This window comes from Diadema antillarum, unplaced genomic scaffold (genome assembly GCF_040938485.1).
Source record: "Diadema antillarum isolate AM-2024a unplaced genomic scaffold, OU_Dant_1.0 seq00000379_RagTag, whole genome shotgun sequence".
Lineage (NCBI taxonomy): Eukaryota > Metazoa > Echinodermata > Echinoidea > Diadematoida > Diadematidae > Diadema > Diadema antillarum.
The window spans coordinates 7753-35693 of record NW_027271378.1 but is presented as its reverse complement, the minus strand read 5'-3'; the positions used below and the strand labels follow the sequence as shown (position 1 = coordinate 35693).

The following is a 27941-nucleotide window of genomic DNA, read 5'->3' as shown; positions in this document are numbered from 1 at the left end:
TTACAGGAGCCCCTTGGGTAGCGTCCCGATGTCGTAGAGTTGGTTCAGCGTCTGGGCCAGCTCTGTGACCTTGTCAATGATCTGTTGCCTGTCCCTCGGCACCAGTCGCTGCCCGCACCGCTGGAGGAACTTGTCCGGGTGCCAGATGAGCTGCTGGGCTTTGATGAATCGGCGGAGCTCTTGCTTGTTGGTCACGTCCACATCGCAGAGGAGCACCTTGATCATGCTCTCCACCTTGCCGGAGCTGCAGGGCCAGGGGATGTCCCGGTAGCGCAGTAGGTCGTTGGCCATTTCGTGGAAGACCTTCTCGCACTGCTTCATGTAGGAGTGCTTCTGCTTGAGGGTCTTCTGTCTTTCCCGCTCCAGACGCCGTACCTTCTGCCGCTGCATCTGGATCTCCTGTTTCCTCCATTGCGACTCCTGCTTGTCCTCCGGACGGACGTACTCCCGCTGGAGGCGGATGTTGTGCACCTTGGGGCTCTGCGGCTGATACTTCTTCTCCTCCTCTTGGTGCTTCCTGCGGAACTCCTGGGCGATCCGACTGGCCCAGGCGTCGAAGGAGTCGCAGTTTTCGTCGGCATAATCTGTGTTGAAATACAAGCATTTCCAAGTTGAGGAATGCGTGGAATAGACATCTCATGTGTAAATGACAATAAGGTTACAAACATTTCATTAAAAGATTGAAGGTGATGCATCGAACCTACAGGCTCGTTTTCGATATCTTTCTGTTTGTTCAGGCAAAAAAAAAAAAAATTGTTACAGGCTTCGCAATCAATGCACGAGTATGGCGCAGCAACCAAATGAAACGAATAAGAAATGAAACAAATCAAAACAACGCAGGGGCCACGAAAGGTTGTTTGTTTGTTTGTTTGTTCGTTCGTTTTTTAGACTGGGGTCTGCGGGCGGAAGGCGGGTCAAGGGTCAATGGTATCCCCCTCTCCCCCCTCCCCACACACACACACACACACACACACACACACACACACACACATGGGTACCATTCAAGGACGGAACCTTCGAAAAGTAATGGGTGATGTGATTTCTTTTTCCGACTTCCAATTTCTTTTTCCAGGGCCTCTGCGATGAAGTAACATAAAAGTTTAAACAAGATATCAGCTAATACATGTACCTTTTGAACAATTAAATAATGTTGTCAGAAGCAATTAGCAACAACGCCCATCTACACAAAGGACAATGCTGAAATGGGACACACTGGTAAACTGCACTGCCTTTAATCGTTGGGGAAGTGAGTTTCTCAGGAGTGCTGTAGCAGCGGAGATAATGAGGGAAAAACACTACGGATGTTAAGCGCTTTTAATCTAATAATTCACGGGTTTGCATTCAGAAGTGATAAAATTCATTGTGCTCTGTATGATTTTGCATTTTTATGACATCTCTGACGAAAAAAAAAAAGATGGTGATGGTGAATAACAAACTCATACCAGCGCAGTTTCCTTCTCAAATGTTTCCTGCAGTGTCACTGCCCATCATCATCATCATCATCAACAACAACAAATCCCCCAAATGTTTGAAGACTTATGGTATCCAAACAGGAGACTTATAGTAGACAAGAGAAGATGTTTCTTTTCAGTCACGATTCAACAAGACGCAAGTGACGTAATATCCTCATTTACGGCTCAAAGAAGGGGGAAATCCCTTTAACTCTGGCAGTATACAACAACTAATTACTGAACGAGGCAAAGTTCGACGGGGGGTCTGTAAGTGATCACATCATAATTAAGATGTTATCGCAATTGCCCCCGAGGAAGAGTAGATGGTGGACCTAATTGACGTTGAGTCAAATTACGTGCCCGTTGGGCCAGGTCATGGAGCAAATCAAGTCAATCGCCACGGCAGAACTTTTTTTTTTCTGTGAGTTTTGAACGGGATACTTGTGTGCTTAAGAGTTTTGTGAAGACAACTTCATTACTCTATATCATTCTGTCAGATCTTTTGCTTTTGTATGGACGTTACTAAGACAATTTGTTCCCATTTTGCATTAATAGGTTCTATGAGCACACTCTCGTAATGACGCAATAATCGTCTCCGTTGTGCACAGGGAAGACACGTTAGAGGAGTTATTTACCTGTGGTGTGCAGGTAATGAGCAAAACAAGGACAACACAAACAAAGAAGAGAAGGACACTCGCAAAAATGTCTCCAATCTAATCCTTTCCTAATATTTTGTAGAACGTTCAAGTTCTACATCGACCTCGACAAGCAACCAGGCACAATTGTGACCAATGATACAGGGGTGCGATCATATAGCGTGATTGCAGACTTTTTCTTTTTTCTGGCGTTCATCTGACGTAAACTGACTCAGTGTGACCTACAGTATATATGATATTTTTGTAACTTCTCAAAACGAATGAGGCAATAGTAGTCATCAGGTTTGTCACGCTTCACGCTTGAAGTGACTATCCGGTCTAATCTTTACGTCCAGACCGACACCTTTCTAGCCCTATCACTCAATAGGTTTCTCGACTATGGTCAATACTTTGGTGCTATAGCTGTACAACACAAAATCTTTACAAACTTGACCACAGAAAAGAAATACTGATTTTGATTCCTAAAAATTAAAGAAGAGAAATTGAACCGCCGTCCACCAGGAAGCGACACTTTATTCCATCTGATTATTGAATGGGTGTGTCCGTCTGGCTTCAGCATTCCTTGCTTGACCATTCCCATAATACACAAACCGCACGGTTGACCCACGGTCGAACCACCCGAACGAGCTTGAAGGGAGGGGTCAATTGTCACCTCCATCGAAGATAGGATGAGTCGATTACTGTCCTTTCCTGCTACTCAAGGCCAAACACAGTGAGGAACATACAGCAGATTCTATATCGGCGTCATCGTATGGGGTCACTCAATCTGCTTCAGGCAAAAATGGATACACCCGGATGTCACTTGCAAAACTAACATAAGCATCGGCTTTATCATTCATCTTACATAGTTGTCGGAGAACGCGTTATCATCTTCCACCTTGAAGCTCCTTGTTTCCAAAGGCCTACACTTGCCTCAACATTGATACCTATAAACAGTGCCCAGGGTGATGCTTATAAATATATTATACACTTTAACCCTTTCTGGTTCAGGGATTTTGAACTGGGTGCACATCACTATTCAGGTTTCCGTTCCAAACGACGCTAAAAAAAAGACATACAAAAAGTTGACAAATTGCGTATATATGCAATGGATTCCTGTTACCTTGGAAACAGGAATGTAGGCTGACTGTTGTTTATCATAAAGAGCTTATATCTAAAGGAGAATATTGTTAAAACGGGCCTTTCCCGACAAAATTGACATTTACACTCGATTTTAATGAAAAACATTTCACTCGATCACATTAGAACACCCCCCCCCCTCCATGCACCCACACACAATACACCTGTTTTAACCAAGGGAAACGTTTCACTGGTTAACCTCCTCGATCTACCGAGACATTCACATACATGCAGGACGAGGCGTGTATCCCGAAAGGGAGTCTGCGGTACCCAAAAGAACAACATCCACGACAAAACATAATTAGCAGGTGGAATCCACATCCGCTTATGTCATTCTTGGCATATCATCGTTAACCAGACTAATGATGTCCCTCTCATTATATGAGGATATCACAACATTTTTTGCATACTTAAATTTTCTGAGCAGGATTCCATGCATGAAATTATCTCGCTCAAAATCTTATTCTACATTAAAACTGGTTACATTAGTACGTGGATGGTGGCTGGGAAGTCACTGTTAACACGTGACAAGATCATTGAGAAACCACGTGACAAAAATTCAAACAACCCCTCCCCTCCACACACACAAACACAAACACAAACACACCAGCGTAATATACGCATAATGTCATGTATTTGTGTATTGCACGTACTTTGCAAGTTCATACTGACTATGGAGCATATTGATGCGTTTCTCCCGCTGCCACCATCAAGTGTTCTTTTGATCATCAGATGATCTTTTGATATACAAACTGAATCTTTTTCTCCTGATATCTCTTTGTTTTTGTACATTAATCGAGGGAGATTTTAAAGGGGAAATCCACCTAAGAAATAGATGGACTTCAAAAGAAAGAGGAAATTATTCCCTTCAGATCGATACAAAAGTGACAAAATATGGATGAGAAATGAGGAAGACATGGCATTTTGAAATTTCATTTTTTTTTCGAAAAACATTTCTTGACCAGTCCTTATGAATATGCAAATGAACTAGTTGCTGATGTCATACACTCACAAGTTTTCATGTATGTTGTATATGAAATTCGGGGGAAAAAATTATTTCGAGCTAATACAAGTAAAAGCATGCTCCCATACCAAGGTATATCAGAGTTAACATTTGGGGTTTCTTTATTTTGGGTGGTTTTGTATACATAGATATGTATATATATGTATGCATATATACGGCTGAAATATAGGATATTTGTCATTTTTGTATACGAAATGATGAGAATTTTTGAGAGCATGACATCGTCAACTTGCTGATTTGAATATTCGTAAGTACTGGGCAAGAAATGCTTTCCGAAAAAATGGAAATTTCAAAACGTCATATCTTCCTTACTTCTTATCGGAATTTTGCCATTTTTGTATCGTTCTGTGGAGAATATTTTTCTCTTTCTTTTGAATTTGATTTATTTTAAGGGGGATTTCCTCTTTAAGCTATTCTCGCTCGCGAACATTGCGGCATTTTTCACAGCGGCGATGAGACAGAATTTAGCAGATGAAGCCAGGAAATAATTTCATCCCTCTGCATTCAGATTTTGATTCGGATCCAGCTTGAACTAATGACAACTCAATCGTTTACGTTCACCTGCCACGTCCTGTATTAGTACTTTGCCCTAGTTACGACACAATTATATAGGTCATTGATTATTGGAGCCAATCAACCGAAGGAAGTATGAAAATTGACGCGTTCAGGAAAATTGCAGAGTGAATTTCGCAAAGTTGGACGTTTGGATGAAATTTCCTAAATTACGTCCAATCAAAGAAAATTCTTCAGAAGAAGATTCGAAAAGGAAAAAAAATCGTTCCTCTTTCTGTTTTTCTTTCTCTCTCTTCTTACACACAAATTATACACACACCTCTCCACAAAACACTGACAGACAGACAGACAGACAGACAGACAGACACACTACCCCTCCCCCATTTCCCACCGTCTGTTGTCTTTTCAACTGACTGTTGAACGGGTTTTGTTTGTTCGAGTTCGTTCTGGTTTGCTCTATTTCTCAGCCTGCGTGCGTTCCTGACACTCCTTAATATCGATCTAAACAATATGTATACAGCACAACGAATGAAGTTCGATCGAGACTATTTGTTACAAGGCTAATGATAAATCATCCAAGCACTGAATGAAACATCCAGCACATTATAGAACTGTTATTGTCCTACAGGTACTACAGGTCAGGTATATGGAGCCGATGATAGTTGATTTTAAAGGGATGGTATAATATTGGTGGGGATGAGCATTGAGTTTTGAATTTTTGCAAGTTACTGAAAACCACTTATGAAATGTTTATACAGAGGATACCATTCTAAGAGGAATTCAAAGTTTATTAGATGAAAATCGGTTTTGGAATGGCTGAGACATCCAAAAAAACAAAGTAAAACAAAGTTATCGTAATAAAAGGTGGATCCCACCTTTTATTACATATCTCTTTGTTTAGGATAACTCAGCCATTTCAAAACCATTTTTCATCAAATAAACATTGAATTCCTCTTGAAATTACACATTCTTTCACATTTCATAAGAGGCTTCTCATTATCTCACCAATGAATATTAGAAACCTGAAGTTAGATCTCAACCAGAACTATACGATCCCTTTGATAATCGCCGGCAATATCGCACACTCTCTGACTTCTCCTTCTCAAGATTAACTGTTTCAGAATTATACCGTTGCTGAAGCATGAAACGAATATTGTTATACCTTCGGGTCTGTAATGGTTAATACGGCACTAGAGGGAGCGTCATTGACGTATAGGGTGCATTTTGTTGAGCGACAAACTTGGCATTCCAGTAAGTCTGTTAGTCCCGTCCAGGGGGAAGATTGGCATCTGTGGCTAAAGTGGCACGCCACGTTGCATTAAGCTAATAGGTCAAGAGTTGGAACCGCGGGAGTGAATATGCGTCAAGCGCTTGATGTGGTGACAACTTCCAGACATTCACCTGAATGTATAGTCATCTCGAAGTAATAAGGCAACTGTATCAACGCCTAGACTTCTGTTTCGCAAAGAATCTAACACGTTAGAGGGATGGTATAGTTTTGCTTGAGATGGGGATTCAGGTTTTAACTTTTTTGTGAACTAATTAGAAACCATTTTCATGAAATATGAAAGAGCATACAATTGTAAGAGCAATTGAAAGTTTATTTGATTAAATCGGTTTTGATATGGCTTAGATATCGAAAACACTAACAGGTCCTAATAAAAGGTGTGACCCAACTTTTACTAGGACCACGTGACTTTGTTTTACTTTGTTTTTAAATATCTTAGCCATTTCAAAACTGATTTTCATCAAACAAACTTTGAATTCATCTTACAATGGTATGCTATTGAATATTAAGTAGTTCCTAAACATCTTGCAAAAAAAAGTTAAAATCTGAAATCGCCCTTCTCGACCAAAACTATACCATCCCTTTAAGCCTTTAAACAGAGCGTCATAAACTTGAATATGTAATGACCGCGCTAACCGAGCCCTCCAGTGAGTTGCGCTGACGTTATCGACCGACCACTGAAGTGGCATTATATTTTAGAGATCTCTGAAATAATATGGTAGACACAACTGAGATTTTCAAAGGGTGGGAGTTGCCCAAAACGCGGCTAAAATGTGTGTCACGCATATTGCGGTACTGATGCAAAGATCGGTTTGGGAGCTAATTAATGGCAACTTGCTGTGCAAAAAAAAAAAGTGTTTGAATCAAGATGTCCCTTACATTTTACATCGCAAACATGTTCGACAAGATGCCATGTGCTAACGATAATATCTACTCTATATGTCATGTATGTTGTAGGTTCTTCCACATCCCTTGTGATTTCACTCTGAAACTAACAAAACATTTCCAAGTAAGAGATATACCCATGTGTGTGAAAAAGTAACGAAACTGCCATCCGACAAACAAAGTACTCGGTTCGTATTAAAAATCAGCAGATATAAAACATAACAAGAGCCATATCAAATTACACTCACTGTACGAGTGGACGACTTATGAAATGAATCACTGCAGATACTTGAAACAAATGTAATAGGAATGTCGGGAAATCAAAGAAAGGCACTGACACACTTGTCATACCCACAGAAACTTCACGTCATATTTGTTTTTACGGAATTGTATCTGAACAGAACTAAGGCAGGTATGCTTCACCATGTACGAAATATTTGTAATCAGAGTGTTACCACTTTTATCGCTTACTTTTTCGACATCAGTTCATTTTCGTTTTGTTTGTTATATAGATGTAATAACTTCTGCTGCAGCAAAAACGCAAACACGTACAACAGTATACAAGGGGGAGTACATCAAGATAATTAATACCAGCAAAAGCATCATTAAAAACAAGACCCCACTTTTTAAACTAGCATTGTTTGATTCCGCTCTTCTCGTCGCATATTTCATTTTTCATTCATTTCATTTTTATTTCATTTCCGGCCAAAACATATAATATGACAATTTCATATAAACAAATTAAGTACAATGTAACTATTACATTTCCAAATGAAATTTAGATGCACGTCATTTGTTTACATGACTCAATAAACATACTAGTTGAAAAAATACATGGGCAAAATGTGACTGAATCATAAGAAAGAAAAGGTTAGAAATGGAGGGGACTGCTAAAAAGCCAAGCTTGTAGAATGCAGTCCCCTCGTGAGTCGTGAAAATTATAGTAATAATGTAACAAGACAATTTGACATATTCCTCGGGAAACAGAAAATAAAACAAGTATACGCACACAAAACGCACACACAGACCAAAAACAAAGCTGCTCTCTTACATACGCGAGGAAAGAATAAATAGGAGGTCAAAGGCCAGATGGGGACAGGAAGACAGAGGAAGAGAGAGAAAAGGGCAAAGGAGGAAGAGTTCAAGGGCCAATGCCAGGGCACATGAGACTTTGGTCTTACCAAGAAGTGGACTATCTATAAGTAATATATATAACAGTTATGAAATAGATTAAACAAAGTAAAGACATTAACAGCAAAGAAGTCAGTTAGCAACTTTCGAAATGCAAATCCCCAGTGATATAAGAATTGATAAACATTTTCTTTAATTTCAAAGTAAAAGTGTTAAAACTTAGAGATTCTTTTATGCTGCTGTCAAGGGAGTTTCAAAATTTAGGTCCAGCGAAGGAGAATATAGACTTTGCCAAAACCGTCCTAGAGAGTGGTAAATGGAATTCATTGATTTGTCTCGTGGGGTATGAATGTACAGTTTTATTTTGAATAAACATGGAATCAAACGCAAAAGGAAGGGAATTATTTATCAATTTGTACATAAACTGACCTAAATTCAAACAATACAAATCCTTAATTTTTAAAATATTATTTTGATAAAACAAATCGTTTGTATGACATCTCCACGACTCTCTACAAATAATACGAAGAGCTTTTTTCTGCAATAATAATATTCTTTCTAGATATGAGGAGTAAGTGTTGCCCCAGGCGAGAATGCCATAGTTCAGATAGGGTTATAGCATATGAAATACTAGTCGTGATCAAACAATGACACTAGCCCGCATGTATCAAGGGCCACTTTTAAAAATATGGTTACAGTTCCTTTATTTGAAGGTTCGTTATTCAGAACGTTCGTAAATCCGAAAACGAAATAAAGTTCGCAATTCCAAAGGTTCGTTAATAGAAAGCATCCTTCCCCTTCAAGATTAGCGAACCTTCATCTTCTGAGTAAGGAACCTTCGGGATAAGGAACCTTCGGAAAAACAAACATCATCCGAAAATACAGCCCTTCGTCTAGGTTAACCTCTTCGGTACATGTTGCCACTGCTCTAACAGAGGGCCGTAGCATTATCATCACCCTTAAAGCGTTTCTATAGGTACCCAATTACAACTGGGTGGAGAGGGACATAGGCCTAATGGGTAAAAACAGATTGTCCAAGGACATAAGCGTTAGGCACTGGGCGGGATTCGAACTCGGGACCTCCAATCGGCAGTCAAGAGTCTATCCACCAATCCCTGCAGTGCCCCAACCTGGCTGGTACGGCAGCCAGTCTTGAAAGAAAAAAGAAGAAGAAATGTTTTGTTTGAATTAAGGTCATGTATAAAGTGCCGGTATATCGTGTTGCTGCGAAAGAAGGAGAACTATAGGCATTGTCGTATGACTAATCGCCCCAGCCATAACAATCATCACCATGTCCTCAACTCTCCCGTGGTTCCCCCAACCCTGGAAATTAAGTAGGTACCTGTCAAAGTCAGGGCGTGACGTCAGAAAGCCAAACCCACAGGGAGTGCTCCTTAAACCTGCACGTACACGGTGGCAACACGATTATTTTGCACTTGTATGAGCACACCTTGTCTTTAGTCCTTTCTGGATAAAGATTGTATGTTTATAATCAACACATGTTGCTCTCATGCGGTACAGTTTGAACGTCTGGTGAAAAGACGTTACCCATTGAGCATAATCTTATGACGTATGACTCAGCGTATAACGAATTTGACTTCCTGAACCCTCATTTACATGAAAATCAGCTAATCAGATTGGACTATTTAGACTATTATAGTTAGTTGCCAATGCAGCAGTCTTAATTTCTTCACTTAAACTTTTCATAAAGTTATTATGTACATAAAGTATTATCATCATCTACAGAGATGTTGCCAAAGGCTTATGATACTGTTGTGCAAGGACGGTTGCAGTATTAACGCAAAATTAGTCTGCTACGACACTGACCTAGAGAAACAAGACTGACCATGTGCTGTGTGCGAGCAGGGGAAGGAAAGAAATATTCTTTTCACACCTCCCTGTGGTCAAGTGGTGTGGTGCAATCCTGATACATGTGTAAATTTTGATATATCATTATCATACGCTCTCACTGTTCACGTGAAGACTACCCAGGTAAACCATGAATCATCGAATCACTTCGACTGTCAGGGCAGTCTGTGCAAAATCCCTTTAATCTGATGCTTTTTATCTCTTTCTTCTGACGAGAAATGCTATATGCTTAACGTCACCCGGAAGTGATCACCCCGCGCCCCTCTTTGACTCGCACGTCAGCAGGTGCGTTGACGACGCAAGGCAAGTCTCGTGTGATGAAGTCTTGGGAATACCCAACATCACCAGGTATACCACAGACTGACAGGACTGATAGACAAGCAGTATTCCTTTAAAGGGATGATGCAGTTTTGGTTTAGATGGGGGATCCAGATTTTACGGGGGTTTTTGCGAGATAATTAGCAACCATTTATGAAATGCCAAAGAGCATACAACTCTAGGAGGAATTCAAAGGTGATTTCATGAAAATCGGGTTTGAAATGGCTGAGATATCCAGAAACACAGTAAAACAAGCTGCTCCTAATAAAATGCGAGTTCCACCTTTTGTTAGGACTGGTTTTTTTTTTCGATATCTCAGCCATTTCGAAACCAATTTACGTCAAATAAACTTTGATTTCCTTTTAGAATTGTATGCTCCTAAAACAAAGTGGTCCTAATAAAATGTGGGCCCCACCTTTTATCAGGACTTCTCTGTATTTCAACATCTCAGCCATTTCAAAACCAATTTTCGTCAAATAAACTTTGAATTCCCCTTAGAACTATACCATCCCTTTAACCCTGAGTGAGTATGGGTAGAGAACAACGATTTCCAAGTTCAGAGTGGATGTATCAACGTTATAAGCTACAGTACAAGTATAAACCGTGTGTGTGTCTATCCTCATGTGTGTGAAAGATGCTGCTTGTTCTTGCCTTCTGCCTTTATTCAGAGTTAGATTCGATACGGCAGTGGCTATAAGCTCATCAAATCCGGCACTAATTAACAAATACATTGACGAGTGCGTAAGAAGAAGTCGATCCTTGTGCCATCGGGAATCTGCATCTTCACACTTCACACTCTGGATCCTGCCAGCCTAACAGGATGAGGCCTAAACATTGGCAAATTACACCCTTCGAAAAGTAGGATAGATAAAAACAGGTACAAAGTCTCACCGGAAAGAAGCAGTATGAGATGGGGATAACTGAAAAAAAATGAAGAGTTGGTATAGAGGATACACATATACTTGCAGAGGCAGTAGTAAACGAAACAGGTACAGAAAAGAGGACCGAGGTAAAAAAGTGGTGGTAGCGCATGAGATCGTACTAAGTGGATGAGGTAAAGGCCTAAGATCCATGATTACGACTCTTGAAAAGGTTTACATATAGATTATAGGACCAAGGTAGCTCTATACCTGAAAGTGGCACATTGGAACAAACAAGATTTAGGATTACGAGTGGGGTAAAACAAAGAATAGATAGATAGATAGAGAAAAAGATTATTCTTCTCGTCACTGATTGAGCCCCGTCTATAACCAGCGTTGCCATGGCGACAGACTAAGACCGCCAGAGCTCTCTAACCAATCATCAAAGACATCACTTCCTATTTTCTTCATGGTTTGCAATCAATTCATTGCAAAACACCGCTCGAGGTATACTTTGTATGCAGATGAGAGTAAGTTTGTCGACTTTCGGAATTGCATGATAATCAAAGGAGTTTCGCACGTCCCTCCCTCCACTAACCATACTTACCGGATCAACTATAGCTTGTCAATGTCGAAGGATCGACCTAGCGCTCGATAGGACACTGAGGCAAACCTTATTATCTTTTTTTTTCAGGATGTGACTATCACAAAAATCACGAAATTGCATACGAAATTGCATGCTTTGATAAATGAAAAAATACAAATGTATACCAAATACTATTGTTTCTTAAAGTACTGACCGATTCCAGGTAAATGATCAAACTTTAATCGAACATGAACACATTCTTAATAGAAGGGAGTCACTTTGGCATGCAGTCCCTTTGATATACGTCGGTGTTTACTGACAGATGTTCAAGTGTTCCATAAGAATTATTAGTTCACTTAATACACGATAGGCTTAAGCTTTATTAAACGGTCAATGTGCACAGGGTGTTCTTATCGCAGGTCAGCACACGCCAAGGAGTGGCATTGGGGTATATAGTGAAATTCAGACACACCTGCGCAAATGCACGGAGTACATGGAGTATGTGCTTACGTTCCCATGGTAACATCGGACGCAAAGGACTTGGTGCCTTCACCCTGTAAATTTGTCTTCTTACTTATACAGCGTATGATAATTATACTTGCGTCATTATCTTTTATGTGGTTTCGATATGTTAAAGTAAAAGTCGTTTGACTGCGCTTCTTTCCACTTTCCCTCCACTAGAGCTGACACTGCTGGGTCTAGTTAAAAGCTGTATATGAATATAAATAGGCCTTCTTTTACGTTTGTTTGTTTTAGTGCTTTTCCTTCACAGACAGAGGGTATGAGTCGACTCTAGAGATGTTTGGCTTCTGAACCACATGACGCACATTCGAACCTGTTTCACTTGCTTGCCAGTACAGTACTTCAGGGCAGGGGTGGGAGGAGGGGGGGGGGGGAGAGATATGGGGGGGGGGGGGGGGGGCAGGAGGAGGATTGGCGGAAATGTGACAAGCGGAAGCAGTTGATTAGAGGGAATAGGGTGCAACTGTGGCAGGTCTCTTCTTGTATTTAGAGAGCCCGACGAGGATGGGTAGTAGAGACGAAGGGGAATTTGAAAGGGGCCCTTCCATCCTATACAGTATCATGGCTTTCTATTGCAACAGGCATGACAGGCAAGTGGATTGTAAGGGTGCTAAGGCATTATCGGGACTGGCATAACAAAGTTCATTGTCATCTCTTCCGTTTATTAATTTTAAAGAATAAGACAGAAACTCACAAAATATAACAATATGGTTGGTGCCAATTAATGACGGTGTCCAAACGTGATATACCATAGCATCATACTTTTCTTTTTCAGAAAATCAACAAGTTTGATTTAGTTGTGATGTCTTCAAAACATCATAAAAGTGATTTCCTGAATCGGCTTTTTGCTTGACGTAGAACACTAAACTTGCTAATATGCTGCACTTTTTAATAGCAATAATAAATTAATTCGCGTACTTCCATTAATGAACGCGTCGTATAATTTCATGTGCGAAGATGATTTTTGATCCACATTCTCTGGATCATACAGCACTAATTGTCACTGATTGTCACTGATTGTTAGACGTTATTCGACCAGCCTACAAGAATAGATTCAAAGCCCAAAGAGAGACGTACCCTGGGTACAGTCAGGAAAACACACACTGAATTACCGATTTTTTGTTTCTTAAACTGAAGAAAACTGTATAACCGTCCCACTAAAAGAAGCAAACAAGATATTATCACTTTTTTAGGAATGTAAACCTCTGCTATATGTATTGCATTCGGAGTCGTGTTAAAGAGAAGAATATAACAGCATATATCTTTAAAAAAAAATGCGAAAGAGTCCACTCGATGATTGACAGGTCAACATGATTTATACCCGAAATACGGATTTGAGTCGGAAAGCCTTCCAAACTTTCAATTTAATACTCGTAAGTCGTGCCAAAGTGCCACATTAAAAAAAAAAAAGACAAGGGCTATAATTACGAGAAACCCGCGGATGACATTTTCGTTCAGATAAACAAGTAAACATTTATAGAGGTTGTCGCCTAGGGATGATCAGATCAGCTCTTGCGATTTTTTCCCTTTCTCTTGAAAGGACAGAACTTGAATTGTCCGTTATTTACTTTTGGACCTTCCGGCGTTCTTTCACAGCAAACAGTGCCAAACTTTTCGCGTGTAGACCGTACACATTACAGGAGCAAAGCAGTGTGAGCTTATCCCAATTCAGAACAAAAATAGAGCCCCGTTCTTATTGCTCTGGCTCCTGGCTCTTGGCTCCAGTCTGTGTATCGCCATGATCACGGATAGCTTAGGTTAAAGCATTCATCAGCAGCTTGGTAAGGGGCTAGAACAGATTTGGTCATGACCAAGGCTAAGCAATATGCAGACGGGTGGCTAGCGTTTAGACCAGGACCGGAGTCCTAGGATTCGCCACTGTGACTCCTACAGAAGTGGTCTATAGACCCCATAATAGGCCTATGGTCTCGCGCTATCTTGTCGGTCAAAGTCTAGCGTATTCAGTGAGACAATTTCACTTCACTATATAGCATACCAAATATTTCACACTTGCAACATGAGCACTTAGTAATTACAAAATTAATTAGCGGTACGAGTAACAAAATATAGGTTTAGATATGAAAACAGTTCAATTTAATGTGATCTCAAATTGTAAGCGTGCAAAACATCATTCCTGACCTTTAAACACACAATTATTCTATAGATTATTAAAAAATGACAAAATTTCACCTTCCCAGCAGTCATGCTCCCACATGACCTTATCTTCCGGGTCATCGTCCACCATTTTCCACTGCGGCTCCTTCTCACTCTTCCTTTCCTCATGCCGACGTGTCAGGTGACTTTCTAAGTCCTAAAAAGAGAAATAATAGACAAAAGGAGCGCATGGATTATCATGGTCTGGCAGCAACATACTTACGTCCTGAACTTCCTGCATAATATTATACAGCGAGTTAGAACAACTGAAAAACTTCATAAATAATAAATAAATAAATAAATAAATAATCATAAATTATCATAAATAATCCAAACTTAAAACTTATCTGTTCCTTTCATATTGAGGACTGTAATTGCTGTATGCCATTAATATTGGATCAATATTGTATTTTTAATTGGTATATGTTGTATTCTTTATTTGGTATATATTTGTTTTTGTATACCATTTTCTTCTTTGTTAAAATGTTTGAATATGTATATGCATGTAAATATATGATATCTTTTCATTTTTGAAGCGCCATGAGCACTGAAAAGTGGACCTGTGCGCTATACAAGTAGCCATTATTATTATTATTATTATTATGAATATAGCGTGTGATAATTGTGTTCTAAATTCATACTAGTATACATTAAAATTAACGTACAAGCAGGAACACACAAGTCATACATATATGTGCACATGTATATCATGTATGTATTATACAAGATCATAATTATCATGTATCTCTCTCTTTCTCTCTCCCCCTCTCTCTACGCACGCACACACACACACAATACAATGCTGTTTATAATTTCTTATAGGCGCCTTTAAGTTTTGCTCTGTAAAACAGAGATTAAAAGAGAACGGAATTGATTCTTTTCCGCTGTTTTGCAGAGTTTTCGGAATAATGTGACTTTCATACTTCCTACAAAAGGATAACTTGACAATCCCTGTTAATCTTACATTGATTACGTGCCCCTCGTATTACTTTCCGACACGCACTATCTCTCGCGTACACGCAATGTCATTGATAAACATCACGTACGAAGTATCAAGGATCCGCTAATCTTCATCCCTCATCGACGCACATTAATGTTGCGGGATTGCCGAATTAATGAGACTGCGGTCTGCGCATGCGCGCAAGAGGCTAATATCAGATCTGCCACAAATCCACATTGATTGCGTCTGTTGATTGATGCGCTGCTTTTTGCGAAATATCCGCAGTTCTGCACTCCAAAATATTGTGCCGACTTCACAGACCTTATACATGAAACAGATGGACGTGAATGTTTTCGTCAACTGACAGTAAAACAAGGCGACTATATATGATAGTATATTTATGTACTTTATGGAGACAAAAACGGGCATCTAACTGTCGATATCTCAGAAAATAGTATATAATAACAACATGCTCCGAAGAGTGGCTAATATAACTTTCAAGAAAATTGTTTTGATGAAATGATGAAAATGATAAGTTGTTGTTTGTCTGTTGTATAAAATACGGTTTTAAAAATCACTATCAGTCTCAGAGCTGTTTTACAGTGAGTCGGTATGTCAATTTACTGCATGGAACAAACACATTAGAAATGTAACAACTAAAGAAGAACATAAATTGGCAATGCAAAGGACCAATAGAGCTAAATTTGAAATAAAAGAAGGACGTATTTTTACAGCAACAAAAAGATAAAAAAAGAAGAGGAACATGGTGAAATGTGATGAATGAATGGCAAGTCATTTTCAGAACGCGTTATGCTTACTGAATGACTGCCGATTATCAACTGGAATTAAACTACCTTTGCTATGTTTAGGTACTAAATTATTCTTCGAGATTTGGAAAACCTATTGGCAGCCACATTGGACATTAGGATATTTGTATTGAAAAAAAAATGGTGGTGGGGGGGGGGGGGGAGGAGGTAATTCTATGTGGTGCACGCCGTTGGTTAACTTAAATGTAAGCTGTGGTCTGAACTACCGACCTACCTCCATATTAAGATACATTGCGAATCGAACGTGATGTATTATTTATATTTCTCTGTCTGTAACCATATCCCATGTTTGTGTGTGTGTGCAAAAACATACAGGTTTGTGTAACTTCGTGTGCACCATTCACACAGTCAAACAACAACAACATGCGTACGACAGTAAAACAAAAGAAAATAAAAGACTGGATTGCAGTAAGGGAGAAATAGAGAAAGGAAAGTGATGATATACGGCGGGAACATGATGAAACAAAAACTTTAGAATACAAATAAGAATGAAATGCATCCGTATTCCTAAATCTCAGGCGATTAAGATTGAGCAGCACAAAGGCAGGTAAAGCCTTTTTAAAGGAAATGCAGAATTAGAGTGTAATTCCCCAAATCATCAGTATAGCGACGGATAATGGTGTAGACGTCTTAAGCACCGCTGTCATGGTAACTACGCTCTGGCGCTACTCAGCGAGGCACGGCCCTAAGCGAGGCTGTTCCCCTTCTCGTAACTTGACGGCATCGGTGCCGACTGATGGCTCATATATCGTACATAGAAACGCGCAACAACCCCACTAACCATTACAATGAGACTTTCATATTACATTTGGGGGAACAGTGGGATTACACATGGAAGGAGATGGCAACTATCCACCTCGGCTTAAACAGAGATCTATAAAGACGTGAGAAAATTATTCCCCTCTGTGTATATACCTGTACGTGTTGTGAGCTGGCGTGTTTACCGGGTCTGGTATCGGTCTATCTGGAACTAGTAATTAGGTTATTCATCCTGTTCTATTGTGAATAATTATAAAGCTTGGCGATTCTTTAAAAACTTTTGGAAATACGGGGGAGAGTTTTGACCATAAATAACCCAGCCTTGGTGTTGGATAATGGAAGTCTTACTCATGTTTTAGCACGATACCTAATAGCTATTGCCTGCGTCATCACATGCCAGTTGGCACTCCATACTCCAAAGGGTCCCTGTGCATTTCATGGCAAGGCCAAACAAATATCAAAAATAAAAACCCGGAACAAAGGGACATAAAAGATAACAATTTTAAGAGTAGCCATAGCCACGACCTAGGAGAAAACATAGAAGGAAACAAAGAAACAAAGAAACAAGCAAGAAAACAAACAAACAAAAAAAAGCAAGACATCTTGTGATCAACTGAATTCTATAGGTGTTTCAAATATTTTTCATACTTTATTCGTGACCTGAAATGAGTACGGAGGATTAGTGCTGGATGTTGTGTTACAACAATAGCAGCAGGGTGCTCGCATTGAGGGGACAGGATTTGGGCCTGATTAACCCATAAACCAGCAAGGATGTACGCCACTCCTACAGTCTTTAGCACATGCCGATGCGTGAAACGAAGTTTGAGGGCAGTGCATAGCCGTCACTTAAGGACAGGGGTGCAGTCAGTTTGCTCTGTATTGAAGATTATGTACTCTTTTGTTGTTGTTGTTTTTGTTGTTGTTGTTGCTATTTTGCATTAATAACACCTCTGCTGAAAATAGATATAGGGCCTATATAGTTATACATATCATTATATTTCCGTTGACATCGCCAGTTTAGCGTAGTAACACTGGCTTTCCAGAATGCATTATTTTTTTATATATTTATTATTTATATTTATTACTTGCAAAACAGCAAAAGATGGCCCATCAAAATGTTCTTCACTGTTACGTAGTTAAAATGAAAATGACTAAGAACAGCGAGAAGTTTTAAAGATGATGAAGAAAAGGAAGAAGAAGGAGAAAAAGAAGAAGAAAGAGGAGAAGGAGGAGAAGGAGGAGAAGGAGGAGGAGGAGAAGAGAAAGAAGAAGAAGAAGAAGAAGAAGACGAAGAAGAAGAAGAAGAAGAAGAAGAAGAAGAAGAAGAAGAAGAGGAAATACTTGGCATGTGTTTGGACAGACAACCATTATAACCTTGCACCAGTGAATAATGCCAAAGCAATCCTCGTATGTCTGTGCGTGTTCTTGAACTACGTTCATGCGTACTTGAGGGCTGCTAGCAGACACTGTTTATTGGTTTGCGCGATGGTGGGATGATGCAAAGAGTCTGTATACTTTGACGGAAGTACTGTGATGATCCGATCTCGGCGCACCGGCGACGTATCGAGCGTTACTATATAGGGATATTAAAGTCAATATTCATGCCACCATCAAGTTCACTTCAGCACACAGAGTGGATGAAATAAACAACAGTAAAGTGAAAATTTCACGAAAATCGGACAAGTTTAATAGAGAAAAGTTCAGGAATCTTAAACTTTCATATATTTCCTCCTAGAGCAGAGATATTGTTTATAGTCCATGAAACGCATGTCACGGCCTTTGAAGTATGCCACTGACTTGTTCACCAATTTCATAAGGCGGTTTTTTTTTCGATATAAAGTTCAGAAGAAAGCTATTATACATCATTAAATCAAGTAATTGTCTAGAATAGTGACAAGATAGCAATGATATTGTAGGTAAAAAAGACACTTTGTAATAAGTTTATGGACAAACTATAGGAAGAATTGTGAGGGGATGGCATCATCGTTTTGTATAGATAATCATTTTTCATGACATCATCACCGATGTCACTGATCTAGACAGAAACACTCAAAGTCCATAAACTTTTCTATTTTGGTTCGATTTGTCCGTGAATGTGCAAGTGAAGATGTATAAATACATCTGCCATGACAGATCTGGAACAGTAACATTTCTTGCGTTGACATTCTGTCGACTTTGTCTTCAAAGAAACTAGACAGACGCTAGGGGAGAATTGTGTCTAGACTTGAATGACGAACATTCCATGACGTCATCAGGCGCCTGCGCGCGCATCGTTGCATAACAGTGAAAAGACAATCTACAAGACTCGCCTCTTTTCCAGTCAAGCGACAGACATAATTATGACACATCCAAACTCTGGGTTAGAATGGGATGAAGATTGTGACATGATGATAGAAATCGGGAAAACTAGTGGCAATATCCTGGGCAGACGGCAGGATTTTACACTGTTTGAAACAAAGTAAATCATTTGAATTTTGTCTGACTTTGAAATCATGTTAGTTTCGTAGACGTATTTTGCCATCTGCTTATTGAGGTTGTACGAATAAACTGACGATAATTTGTTTTTCTTTCACAGTTTGATATTCTTTAAACACACAGTGGATGGCACGATATTAAATGTTTGAAATATCACCATGTTTAGATCGAGAGATGTTTTCCTGAAAGTCTGAACAAAGTAAAACAAATAATATTCTCATCCCCACCACCATCTTTCCAAACTAACTGAGAAATTTTTGTGTGTTTCTCACAGAATACAACGGCAGTAAGTAAGACTCGCTAGCTTGCTATATTATGTGTAAGTGTACTGCACACGGATCGACATGCAATGTGATCAGATTTACAAAGATCTTTCATTTAAAGATTTTTTTTTTTAAAGAATAGTAAGACTGTGCAACATTTCGATATACAACAAACAAGTAGCTCTGTGTGTGTAACAGTAGAGTGTCTAGGTCTGCATACTATAGTGGCTGTAACTCTAAAATCGGCTCCTTATTTGACTTTTTAAAGATCGGCGAAAGATCTTATATATCAGTCTGTAGATGTATATATGAATTTGCCAAAAGTTATATTGATTGGACTGCTACCTATATTGAAAAAAAAAAATGGTTTTATATCCAACAAACTATCCGTTCAAAGTACACACTAATTTTGTTCTAAATAAACACCGTTGTCATCTGTGTGTCCCGTTCTTTTGATCTGTACTGTCATGACTGTTCTAAGGCTTATCCGATTATACTTTCTTGCAAGACTTTTGATTCGTTTTGTTTAAAATCAGTAGACAGATTCGGTAAATCTGCAGACACATGCCTCCATAGCGGAAATGCGCGCCAAAAATAAAATGTGCCTGTGTTGGCGGGGTGAATGGGTGCTGGCTATTTGGCGTTGTCAAGGAATTGCGATACGGATCATGGACACGGGATATGTTTTAAAATATTACCAGCTGGGCATACACACCAAAGGGAAAACTCGTGATTTGGCTTGGCGAAGGCGACGTGGACATCAAAAAGCAAAGACCAAAAATTAGAACGGTCAAAATACTCTGTAATATTCCACGAGCGACCATCCGGAAAATATCGAAAACGGGCAAAATGCCAGTGGGCCATGGACAAATGCCCATTTCGTAGAGTGATTTGCAACAACTGCAACCTGCAACAAACATTAATTTTCACGATATCGACAGCAAGGGCGCAACTGTTAAAAACACCTGCAAGCATTTCAGGCGTTATACCATCATCGGAAACTGATGTAGTTCCACAGCTATAATTAAACCTCTAATTTGTGCGAAAGGTCCGAAGACGGATGAAGAAGACAGGACAGTTAATCTATAATCATTTTGACTTGGAAGTGTCGAAAGCTGTAGTTTATACCTATCTTTTTATTATATTGGAATAAGATAAGATCTTGGCTGATAGAAGTTAAAATGCTACCCATGCACGTTCATATTGACTGTAACAAACACAAATTGGTAAAGTCAAACACACGAAGTTTGAATGTAAGTTTCCTAAAAATCCTGTCAAGAATGAAACAAACTTGGGAAATTTAAAAGTTTATGTGTTTTCCCAAAACACTAATGTTGGTCGCAGACACGTAATTTCTGTAAATGAGTTCGAAAGATTAAATCTATGGCCTCGTACGCCTCCCATGCCTTAAATTTTCTTGCATAACGGTGTTTCCAGACGTCATTTTCGACTCATCATACCGTCGTATGGAACCGTTTTATATCCATGATGATTTCTGGAATGGAGTTTCTAACTCGCATTTATTTGATCCAATGATAATCAAAGTTGTTCAATTCTGTTTACTTGAATATATTCTTCACGTCATATTGGACAACAGCTAGGTCTCAGGATTTATTATATTTGAATCGAGGGGCATTCTAAAGGATCATGTTTAGCAGGTAATTTAAACATGTTTCCATATACATGATAAAGCATTGTTATCGTTAGCAATCACAATACGCTTAGTAATGTTTGAGGCGATGCTTTCGTCGCTCCACAAGCTTATCTGTCAAACTCCTTTCACTAAAGCGCGCTTATGAACGGGAGTTTTTGTTTCTTTTTAGATTTCAGGAATCAATCTTTTCTCAGTTTTCTTCGCGAAATTTCGCCTCATCAACATCACATTATATGCTATGATTGCATTTTATGATAATTGCAGCAAATGCGACAACACTTAAGAATTTTAACGTCTGATGTTATTTCAAATTACTTTGCAGATCCTACCTTTAGTAGCTTCAAACTGTTGAAGTACAGAAAAGTGCTTCAAGGCACAAACATTGTTACTGTAATAATTGTTAATGAGTAAAATATGATGTGAGCTTTGCAGAGGGACGCATATACCACGGCATTAGTAAGCACGATGATACGGGCCTACATATGAGGATACGAGCAGGGTATACTGCTTGCACCGCAAAGCAAGTGCGGGATATTTCCGCTCATTCCATGTTTGTTCCGATTTCTGACCTCTCAGACGATACTATGCAAACGAGGCAGAACTCTCCAAAGTGATTAGTTTCCATGGAAACGATAAGATCTGCTTTACGTGACACGCCTACCCCATCTTCAGCTGTGCTGTCACCTAATCTACTAATTCACGGCCAAACTTCAAGGAGAGATGGATGTCTGTTGAGTAAATGGGATGATCATTACGATGCCGATGTGAGACCTCTGAGGGATAATTTCTGCTTTCTAACTGCCTTTACTTCTCTTTCTGTTTGGGGAAAAAAAGGGATGAATTACGTTTGCGTCCTGCTCGGTAGAAAATTTGTGCGAAGGATAGTATTTGTAATTTAAGATACTCGTTTAACTTTTGCATGAACTAAGTGACAGAAATGTCGTTCGCACCCTCCAACATCTGTAGTTGGCTGCGGACTAGTGTCTGTCCTAATTTTTAACAATCTTACCTCGTCTTCTTGCCAGAATTGATTGACATACGTGACGATTTTTCATGGCTTCTACGAGACTTTCCAGCAGAACATATTTGGAACGAAAGCGCAATGACCATGCAAACAAGGTCTCAATAAAATACAGGGCAAAGATTTAAGTTGCCATTCAATAATCACCAACAATTACCATGGCGCCACTATTTCATTTCACCCCCATCCAGTTTCAAATGGTACAAAAGTTACATACATATGTAATCGACTAACGAAACTGGTAAAGAAGGAAGTCTCCCACGCTGCATACATGGCTTACAGAAGTTAATATCTTTTCAATTTCCACGGAATCTCTGTTATAGTATAGCTTACCCATTATTGCGTTAAGAGCAAGAAGTGTTTTACGTGGTTTTAAACAGATAAGACAGTGTGGTATTGCAGCCACGTATCAGAGCATTGTTAAATTTAGATGAAAATAGAATGTTATTGTGACTATGTAAAAGTGTGTGAGTTGTATCTACTCCCCTTTTATAATTTTACAGAGATACTACGCAATACAGTCTTAATGCTTTATTGAAGGATGAAGGATGACGGTATATAACAGAAAGAGAGGAATGCTATATAACAGAGGAGGTTCATGAATACGAGAGAAGACATGATGGCGACATGAGTGTCAAAAGAAAATGAGGAAGAGAGATTGAGATGGAGAACAGCAAGTTACAGTGGGCCAGGGAGTAGCCGAGAGGGATAGGTAGAACAAGTGTGAGAATAGGAGAGACATTTTTATGTCGCGAAGGGAACACGCCCACTTTCCTGGTCGTATGACTGTTTTCCGTGGTGCCAAATTTACTTACCGTGAGTGTCACGAACTGCCATTTGCTGTTGGTTTCGTTCATCATCTGTCGTGGTGTGAAGCCGGTGTTGTTGCTGACGTCGATTACAGCGCGGGGACTGCGCTCCAGGATCGGGATGACAATTTCGGCAAAGGCTGAAAATGAAGACGAGTCAGGTAGAGATAAAGGTTTGTTTGTTCTTTTTTGTAATGGATTGTACATTTAAGACATTTTCTGTCTAAGATCTCAACACACAAATTCACACACACACACACACACACACACACATACACTCAGGTATACATGAACCTAAAATAGCATGTGAAATATATCTCATCTTTGTTTCCCGGACTAGCCCCCATTACTGGAGGATGAGTGAGTCGCGAAACCCCGGCGGCATCCATAAATCCGCAGTCACTATATTATGTCCGGGTCAAACTTAACCACTCTGGTGTTTTCTTTTTATCTCTCTCTCTCTCTCTCTCTACAGATACAATCTATACAGCTTTAAATACTTTGTGTCTCATTGTAAATCTTTCACGTGAGAGTTTTAAATCACGGGAAAGCACGTGATTCGTCACAACAGTACTGACATGAATATCATACTGCAATATCGCAGAGCCAGATAAAAGGAATATATCACGTGCATGGCTATAAGGTTTCTCCCCTGCACAATGAAAACCCGAAATTCTGACGCCTTGAGGGAATATCTTGCAGGCCAAATATGTATAACGCCGGGACTAATAGAGAAAATAATTCGACTATATAAGAAAATAACAATTAAACATGCTGACTGCTATTACACCATTATCCATAACTTTTGTGACAACGTTATGGGTTTGACCCATAGTATGCTCCGTAATTCAAAGAAGAGAAAATAATTAGGTCATCAGCAGCAAATATATAATATATATATATTTATATATAATTATTATATAAACATATATTCCGGTATAATGGAAAAAGGTAAAGCTCGCTGTAATATATATAAAGTAGAAGAGATTTTGTGATTTTTTTTGGTTTGAACAGGTTGGTATACCTTCCCCTTCCCCAAACCGCAGTAAACAAGAAAAACAGAGGGTCTAAACATTTCATTGCCAGTTTCTTGTATACATGATTCTGATGTTGTTGTTGCTGCTGATATCACTTCGTTGAATGACGAGGAAATTGATGACTAAAACATGTAAAGTGTAACGCACTTCAAAAGGAAAAAAAAAGAATCCTCTGTATAAGGCCAACAATGCTAGTTTTGATACAGTGTTTAGAATAGTCACTTACGAGTGAAAGTTCATGACATTGTGACGTATCTCTCTCTCTCTCTCTCCGTCTATCTCTTTCTCTCTCTCTCTTGCTAACTCTCTTGTTCTATATAATATCTATCTATTAATCTAATAGCTATCGCTGGATTGAGCGACAAAGGGATAGCTCCACGGCCCCATCGGTAGCAGGATTAACAAAGATTAACGAAGACCTTGGCTAAGACCTACGTATTGAACAGCGGTTGCCACGATGTCCCTCACGCTGTTGGAATAATTAGAGATTACGTGGGATATTTTGAAAAAAAAAAACACCTTGCAGAATTTCAGCTCTTTGTTGTAGTTGGTGTTGCTGTCATATTTCTCTTGCCACCGTCTTTCGTAGCTTGTCCAAGCAACCCCCTTTTTTCTCCTTCAATGTCATTATTTACAAATTTTTAGTTAGCTAAGCGAATAATCATTTCTTTACAATGACATCGTGTGACAATCGACGATGTACGTTACTTACTTTGGCAGTGTTTGTACATGACCAATTGGCAGAAAGGATGGACAAATAATAGTAAAACGACAACAAACAAAGACGATAGTGATAAAATGCTATTCTCTTCTTCCATCAAGACGCTCATGAACCATGCTTTGCTGAATGCTGGTATCTCCGCTAAAACAGGCTCTTATAGAAAGTTGATAATGTAACCTTATCGCACGATGGGGAAACCTTTGCATAATTTTGCCTCTGTTGGCAAACATGATTACAAATTTTTTTAAATGTTGCGCACGAACCAAATCAGGAAAACGTAGATGTGGTATTCGTTTGAGATCCATGACAAGATTTTCGTTTTCCCTCAGTAAAAGGAGCCGAGCTTTCGTTGCAATGCGAACTTCATTCGAGGGAAGTCCATTAATTTGTAACAGTGAAATGCTTCCCTGGCGGTAAAGTTTTGTTGAGGATATCCGACCCTACATGTCGGATTTGCCCAATTAAAGACAGGGACTTTACTGACTTTATTATAGCAGGTTTATAGGTATATTGGTTCTCTTGTTGTTACTGCGAGACAAAATGTGAAGCATACAATCCATTAACTGCGCTTGAACTCCATATTGTATAATTTTGGATAAAAATAGTATGTTGCATATAAATGCTATATATAATGGTATACACACATACACGCACATACACACAGACACACACACACTTATATCATATAAGATATATCTATATATAATAGAGAGCCTTGAAAACAAACTAAAATCTGAATAATCAAGACATAATCACAAATATGCTGGCAGTAAGTGTAGAGTCCGACAGTATTTGTATATCATAAATACATGCATTGTGTTCCACACATGTATCTACATCAATACAGATAAAACATGCAATATGAACATGCAGAAAGATAAACAGAGAGAGAGAGAAAAAAAAAAGAGGGAGAGACAAAGAGAGAGAGAGAGAGAGAGAGAGATCGTGAGCGAACACACTCTTTGCGCATTTCAGATACTTTGACAGAATTTTCTGGAAGACCATCGAGGGATTTCACAATGTCATTCTCAGGCCAAACAGAGCATTTCAGTGTTTTGTTTTTGTCACCATTTTTTTTCTTTACAGTTGTATGTAATCAGGACGTATCATTATTATTATACGCTGATTTCAATCGATTTAGATTCGGCTGTCCCCTTCGACACTAAGTGTAAAACGGCGGTTTCATAAAATCATTTAAAATCATGGGTGTTATGACATTTATAGAAAATGTGTTTTTGTTTTCTCCCTCTCTTACTCTCAGACTCGCATTTCTCTTCACTTGATAACCTCATTGGACACTTTTACCTGCTCTGAGGGAAGGGAAGGGAATCAGAATATGCCTCTGTGCCTGTTTTATGTCATCGTTTTGTGCCCAAGTTGTGAGTAACATGTTGTTCTATATGCGTCAGATAATAAGTAGGGTAATTCGTGGCAAATTGCATCTTGCCGCGGAGTTTTCCCCGAGACTGCAAGTGCACAAGGGCATTATACTGACGGGAAAGCCCTGGGAATAACCCTGAATTTACCCCATAAGAAGAGGGTGGAGGGTTCAACGTTTGAATAAACCCTTCTTCATATCGGATGCATAGCTTGGGTTATCGCCGCGTTGGGGGAGTTGTGTGTGTATCGTCATACCATTTTCGATTGTGTAATCATGTAAAGGCTGATGGGTTTCCAATGTTCTTCATGCACCCCCTCAACCTCGAAAAGCCATTCTTAATTCTCTGGTTACCACAGTCTTAAGAAAAGGCAATTCACAATTCAATATGGAAAATGATAGCATTCGTCCCCATAACAATCGACTGTTCTGTGTTTACTATGTTGTGATGCAGTGTACGTCCTTTACTTCATAGATTAATTAATACAGTTGGCTATCTATTGATCCTTGACATTGGACTCGGCGGCCCCTAAACAATATCAGTCGGCCTGTATTCCAGCCACTTGCAGCTGTTTTGCTGTGAATTGAAAAGGGGGCCCATGTAGAAATAAAGCAAAATAAAATCTATAATAAAAAAAATAAAAGGCATAACAAAAATTATTCTATGTACAAGTACTGTATCTGCATAATTGTGATTATTTTAATCTAATCATTTCTGCGCAGATTGTTGCCGGAGTCATTGTGTCGTACATAACGATGTGGCATTAAAGAACAAAAAAAAAAAAAAAAAAAAAAAAAAAAAAAATCATCATTATCTTTTCTTCTTCTTCTTCTTCTTCTTCTTCTTTTTTTTTGGGGGGGGTGGGGTGGGGTGGGGGATGGATGGATATGTAGGACTACAATGAATCCAATGTAATTGAATTAAACATTTTGACTCTGTCTATAGTCACAATGAGACACAAAGCCAAAATTTTAGGCCATTTATTGGTCTATATCATAATATTGTCGAGTGACCAATAATGAGGGCAGGATGCTGAAAAGAAGAAGTAAACAACAGAAAATCATAAAGTGTCATAAATCATAAACACCAATACGTGTTTTAACTCCTCCCTTCTTCCAATAAATGGAATCCCTCGTTAACATGTTACTACATGGATTTGATTCTCAAGCAAAACAACCTAATAGGGAAAATATAGTTTGACTAATAAACGCTGACTCTTTCTGTGATTATGCCTCAAGTTTCATAACATAACAAACAACCTTGCCCTGTGATAGCTAGGCTCTAATATATAGTGCTATTTTGATTCAAGGAAAGAGACGAAGAAGGGGCTAATGGAGAATAAAAACGTTTGTATCTCACTCCTATTGATGTTTATGATGGACTCAAGGCTTACCATATTCATCGCCATGTAGCACTCTCCGTAGCGCTAGATGAAGCGGGGTGTCGCCCATGGTGTCTTGGACGGCCGAGTCGGCGCCGAGTCTGATCAGTAGGCGCACGATCTTCTCGTGCCCGGCGGCGCAGGCGATGTGCAGCGGGGTGCGCTGCATCTGATCCCGATGTCGAATCGTGTTGAGGTCGAGCAGGGCGTGCTTTCTGAGGTAGGATTTCACCTTCAACACCTCCCCTTCTCTGATATACTCCAAGAGCTTCTCTTCGGTTGATTTCCCCATCCTGGAG

The 27941-nt window shown here is 39.3% G+C and overlaps 1 protein-coding gene across 1 annotated transcript; it reads right to left on the bottom strand.

The window, feature by feature from the left end:
- Window positions 1-27934, bottom strand: LOC139731558 (NF-kappa-B inhibitor-like protein 1). The gene is made up of 4 exons (XM_071642445.1): window positions 27655-27934; window positions 23131-23264; window positions 14413-14533; window positions 1-584 (listed from the first exon to the last, which is right to left on the bottom strand). The coding sequence occupies exons 1-4, from the start codon at window positions 27932-27934 to the stop codon at window positions 1-3; spliced, it is 1119 nt and encodes a 372-aa protein (XP_071498546.1).
- Between the last annotated feature and the right edge of the window lie 7 nt (window positions 27935-27941).

Bases quoted from the DNA above. Each gene is read 5' to 3' on its own strand.
- LOC139731558 (XM_071642445.1), bottom strand. From the start codon at position 27,934: ATGGGGAAATCAACCGAAGAGAAGCTCTTGGAGTATATCAGAGAAGGG. The intron at 23,265-27,654 runs GTAAGCCTTGAG...CTTCATTTTCAG, and splicing joins GCTACATGGCGATGAATATG to CCTTTGCCGAAATTGTCATC. The intron at 14,534-23,130 runs GTAAGTAAATTT...TTCTCTTTTTAG, and splicing joins GGCAGTTCGTGACACTCACG to GACTTAGAAAGTCACCTGAC.